Source organism: Rhizophagus irregularis, chromosome 6 (assembly GCF_026210795.1).
Source record: "Rhizophagus irregularis chromosome 6, complete sequence".
NCBI lineage: Eukaryota > Fungi > Glomeromycota > Glomeromycetes > Glomerales > Glomeraceae > Rhizophagus > Rhizophagus irregularis.
This window is the reverse complement of record NC_089434.1, coordinates 267,659-273,772: the sequence shown is the minus strand read 5'-3', so window position 1 is coordinate 273,772 and position 6,114 is coordinate 267,659. Positions and strand designations below refer to the sequence as shown.

Here is a 6,114-nt window from a genome sequence, read left to right as displayed (position 1 = left end):
TAAATGTATTGTAATTAAAAAAATATTAATAAAATCTAACTAAAAAAAAATTATTATAAGCTTTAAACATTTTTTCAAAGCTAAATTATAATAATACTAATTACTTTTTTTAAAAAAATAAATAAATTACATTGTTACCCCTAGTCACGTGTAGAGTTACAACTTACTGCGCCAGAAGATCATGTGGAAAATTAGGATCTACTGTGCCCAACTGTGCCAAGCCGATCTAGCTGCAGCCTACTTAGCCTATTATTTTTATTATATTTATTATATTAATTATATTTAATATAATCGATATAATTATTTTATTTATTGTCCGGAGCGTAGCGAAGGACTATTTATTGTACGGAACTAGATAAATTTGCAGTACCGGTTTAACCCATGTATTTTTCCTTCCTTCCACCTACGTCACTATAATTTAGCCCCTGCTTATTTCCTTTTATGTTTGTATCACATTTTTTGTAACGCTTTATTTTTAGCAACACATTTTGTGTAACCATTTATATATGTATGTAAACGTATTAAGCGACGGACCCTCAACGGTTTCCGTTTTCCTAGTTATATTTAATTTATTTATTATATTTATTATATTAGTTATATTTATTATATTAGTTATATTTCTTATATTTATTATATCTATTATATTTATTATATCTTTATATGTAGTAACTTTTATATAAATAACGTTGGTATTTTCCTTCGTTATAAGTTTAGTTCCTTCAGTTCGAATTAGTTTACCTTTAGTTCCTATTAGTTCTTATTCTTGTAATTATAAAGTTCTATAATAAAGTATAACTTTTTACACTATAAACGAACTCCCTATTTTAAGCGTGTCTTGTTTGATTGGATTTCAGTCATAGTTAAACGTACTTAATCTCCCTAACTGCAAATCATAGTTAATCTATTCAACATACAGAATCGGTTAACAACATACTAGTATTATTTTAAAAAAAAAAATCTTTAGATTTATTTTAAGTATTATTATTTAAATCTTATATTCTTACTTATTTAAGTATTTTTCAAAACCTATTTATTTACATTTAATAACCAATTATAATAAGGGTGCTGTCAGATATTACCTAATATTTTAGGAGGAGGGGGTAACTAAAGATCTTAGGTTATATACAATACTATATAAGGAATTATATATATAACATATCTTACCTAGAGGAGGGGGGTAAGCTTTTATATTAAAGTAATATTAGGTAATATCTGACAGTGCCCTAATAATATTAAATATATTATTTCAGTTTACTTTATTTATTTTTTCTAATACTAATTTATATTTTTTTTAATTATTTTAATATAATTTAATAGTAAAATATCTAATTATTTAGAATAAAGTAAAAATTATATATATTTATATATTTATATATATATTAAAAATATGATAACAACTAGATCTTACTAATCATAATCTGCAATTTACAATTGCAATTTTATGTTTTTTATATAGCTATAATTATACAACTATTTGAAAAACAGTTGAGATATTAATCTTAATATATATTATAAAAAAATAATTAATTGTATAAATTTTTTCTATTTTTTACATAGGGTTTTGTTTTTATCACATTTGCATTATGTCACACCTCTATAATATGTTACATATAAAAGTCAAAAATAACATTCTAAATCCTTTTTGATATATTAAGAAAACTTGTAAAATAGTTAAAAATATGCATAGTATAAGCAAGGTTTCTTATAGTATATAATAAGTGCATAAAGTTTCATGCCAGGATTTTTTAAAAAATGGAAAATCTTAATAAAGTCATGTGATAAAAATGATCGATATAATTAATATATAAAAATTACCAAAAAAGTGAGATATGACATATCACAAGTGCGAAAAAAAACATATTCCTTTTACATAATATCATTTAATAAAATTGCAATTTGCAAATTTATATTTATCTTTTTTATTTTAAATTTATAATAGTTTTTATTTTTTAATTATAAATATTTTTTACAAAACTTAAAACTTATTAATATATTATTTTAACTTTTTAAAATTTGTGTATAATTGTATTTTTAATTTTTTATGTATTTATATAAAATTAATTATATTTCAATAAAGTATTTAAATTAAACTAAAAAAAAATATTTGCAATATATTAAAAATTTTAATATTTATATATTTTAAAATTATAATATAGTTGATTTTCTATATAATTATATCCTTTGGAATCAAAAAAAAAATAGTGCAATTATAAAAATATTAATATATTTTTTTAATATTAAATATCTTTTAAAATACTAATAAAAAAAAACTTTTAAAATTAAATATTTTCTTAAACTTTTATTTAAAATTCCCTTTTTTGGAAAAATATAATATATATATAGTGTAATTAAAAAGAAAGTTTTTTTAATAAGTTTATTATAATTTAAACTAATATAAATATACTTATAAGAAAAAAATAAAAATTATAAAAAAAATTAATTTTTTAATAGTATTTTTCTTTTACTTATATTTTATTATTTAAATTTTATCTAATATTTAAATATATATAAAATAAATTATAATTTAACTTTATTAATAAAAACAAAGCAAATTTAACCAAATTTAAAAATTTAAAAACTAGTTTTTGCAATTATTTTATCATTCTATAATTCAATTTAGCTAATTTTTTTTTTAAATAATAATTATTAATAATTCTATAAAACAAAAAAGTTTATTACTAAATTTTAAGATAATAAAAAAATAAAAATATTAATTTTAATGTAAATCAATTATAGATTGTAAAAATAATATTCAAAATCCTATTAAAACTAATTACATTGTTTTATTTATTTATTTTAATATATATTTATAATTTCCATTCAAAACTTTTAATTTATATATATTATCTGTTATATTAAAATATCAAAATCTTGGATATAGTACAAAATTCCAAAACTCAAAATCCTGAAATTTAAAATCCTAAAATCTAAAATCCCAATAGATTCAAAATTCTAATAAGTACAAAATACTGAAAAATTAACTTATATTAAATTTTAATACTGCCCAACAGTTACTTTATAATACTAATTTAATTCTAATCAACTGAAGACTAACTAAAAACTAATGAAAATTCTTGCTAAAATTTCTGAACTACTCTGCTATATATATGCTGTTTTTCCATTTTCTAATTTATATTTATACATCTAATTACTTTAAATCTAATATATATAACAAAAATATATTATTAGAATTTTGATACATCAGGATTTTGATCTGTTATGATTTTATATCTATTAGGATTTTGAATCTGTCAGGATTTTGAATTTTAGGATTTTGGATAGCATCCAAAAATTTAATTATTTTATAATTTGAATATTTTGATAAATTAATTAAATAGTTAAACTAAGCTAAATAAATATTTTAGTAGTTATTTTAGTATTATAATTGGATGTATTACTAAAAAGTAGATATTATATATATATAATAATATACTGTAAATAATATTTTATTCATTTTCGTAATTTCAGAACTTTTTTTTTATATAAAATTTTTAACCTTTAATATAGTCTTATATTATAACATTTATTAATAAAAGTTTTTTTTTATTATAATAAATAATTAGCTCATTCAGATAATTTATACTATGTTCTCGGTTTTTGATAAAATTATTCTACCAGTTCTTTAATAAAAACTATATAAATTAACTAGTCGTGAAAGTGGTTGTGTAACAAATATATTTATTGTAAATGTGTGATGAAAATAATACAATTTTTTTTTATATTTTTTTTCAACTTTTAATTATGATACAAATATGCAATGATTGCCTTAAATTTTCGTGTATTAAACCCAAAATTTACAAATGTCTATGCCCAAGTAACCCCATCTGAATTTTTATGTGTTACGCATCTAAATTTTCTAACAAAGTATAATTTCCATTCTGTCCAAAGATCGACACTTGTACCAAATATGATAAATACACATATACCTAATGTTGCCGTTGCAGATTCAGCAACAGCTAAATGTGAAATTTTTGGTAAATTATCTATTGCGTAACTTGAACATATATTTTGTGCGTTTTTACTTTTCATTCCATTTTCGTAAATACAATTCAACCAATTTAGGATCCATGGTTGCGGAGGGTTGAAATTTTTTGGTGCTATTTTACCTATTTCAATTGTAACATAAGTCTAAAATATTTTAACGCGTCAGTAATTAGATACGTAACATGAATAATCTTTTATTATACTATAAAGAATACATACCCAATATATTACATAAGTGATAAGAAGGATTAAGGCTAACATTAGGGCGCGCCACTGAATCCTAATTGCTCTTACTATCTCTTGACCTGTGACATTTGTCATTAATCTTGATGAGTTTGAATTATCTTGTGACATTGTAGAATCATCATGATAATCTAGGGAACTCATAAATTGAGACTACAAAATGAAAAATATAAATTGTTAAGATATAGATATAATTGAAATTTATGATATAGTAATATTCTTTTACCTTTCCGACAAATAAAAAAGTACAAAAATGTATCAAAAATCCTGGAATAGCGAAAATCGCCAAAGGATACCAAAATAATGTGTTATCATAACCTGGTGAGACCAAACAAACGGCACCAAAACCAAATGAAATTTTCCCCATCGCAGATGGTAAAATTGTAAACGTGACCGACAAAGCTATCACAAATATGTGTGATATTAAATGATATTTTTGAACGATATTTGATCCCCATACAGTTTGAAAATGGAGATGCAAAATTAAAAGGAAACACCATAATATGAGAAGAAACGTTGAAAACACTACGACCATTCCTGTATATAATATATGATAAATAAATATTTATTATTTATTATTATTAATAAAGTAAGAATTATTTATAACATTACCTTGTACACCACATAAAGCATTATTTCTCATAGTTGCTTGAGTTATTAAATCGGCACATTGAATTTTTCTTATATCACCCATATAAAAGAAAGTCACACTGGTAAAGATTAAAAGACTTATATTAAAACAGAGAACAGTTATAGCAGGATGTTCTCGTTTATTAGGTAATACAATATAACTGACGACTATAATTAATACGCAAATAAAAGATATTGCTCTAACTACGCTTAATGCGTAAAATATCAAATCAATTTGATTTTCTTTATAAAAGTTATTCGCTATAGGACATGATAAACAACAACCATTTTGACAAAATGAAGTACTCGTTTCTGATAATCCCGTTGATTTCAATGATACTAACGGATATGGGCATTCTCCGTTAATTGATAGTGGACTCTCTATAATTGAACTTTTAGCTTGATAATCAATAGCTATTACAGGGACACTTGCAAAAATTACAAGTATGATCGAAAACAAGAAAAATGTAAAAGATGTAAAAGAAAGTCGTCCGTTCATTTTATATTCATTAACGAAGAATGTAGATTATTGTATGTAACAAATGTCGTAAATATGAAAAATTTTGATTATGGGTTATAGCGATAAAAAAAAGAAAGAATGAAAATCTTTAAAGTCGTCAGAAAAAAAGTACCAGACCCTGAGAGAGATAAAATGAAGACTTTTTATATGGATAAACCAAGAGTAAAATCTAATAATAGAACACATAATTAATTCAAAATCTGCAAGTTGTAAAAGATTTACAATGCATCATGAATATCTTAATATGCAAGTATTATATCGTAATAGAAGCTCTTTTCTATTTTCTCTAATCCGTTTGTTTTGTACTTGATCTTGAAGTAAAAACGTTCACTTATTTTAATTTGTTTATAAAACAAAAATAATGAAAATATCGTATTTACGCAATTCTAAAAAAAACCGAAGAAAATGATTTTTTTTTTACTTTTTTACGGTCTACACGAAACTTTATTGTAGATCCTAATTAAACTATTGTGATTTTCACGTCTAAATTAACAAATCAGTGGGCTGGATTCTGTATTACATTATTAAATGATCCCATTAAAATTTATGATTGTCTGATCCACCCACTCCAAAAAAAGGTAATCTCCCGAGATATTTGAAATTAGATCTGAATTCTAAAAATCATCATTTCCGGATTCTCACGATCAGATTATTTTTTGTACCTGTACATACAACAGTATATTACTAAGCGATTAATTAATTAATTAATTAATTAAATAATCGTTATATAAATCGCT

General features: G+C 21.9%; 1 protein-coding gene across 1 annotated transcript; it reads right to left on the bottom strand.

Annotated features, from left to right (window-relative positions):
• Positions 1 to 3,804: 3,804 nt before the first annotated feature.
• On the bottom strand, positions 3,805 to 5,356 carry OCT59_025855 (uncharacterized protein; the record flags this gene model as incomplete). Its single annotated transcript, XM_025316271.2, has 4 exons — positions 3,805 to 4,128; positions 4,204 to 4,380; positions 4,454 to 4,764; positions 4,840 to 5,356. 4 exons carry the CDS (start codon positions 5,354 to 5,356, stop codon positions 3,805 to 3,807), a joined length of 1,329 nt encoding a protein of 442 aa, XP_025181008.1.
• Between the last annotated feature and the right edge of the window lie 758 nt (positions 5,357 to 6,114).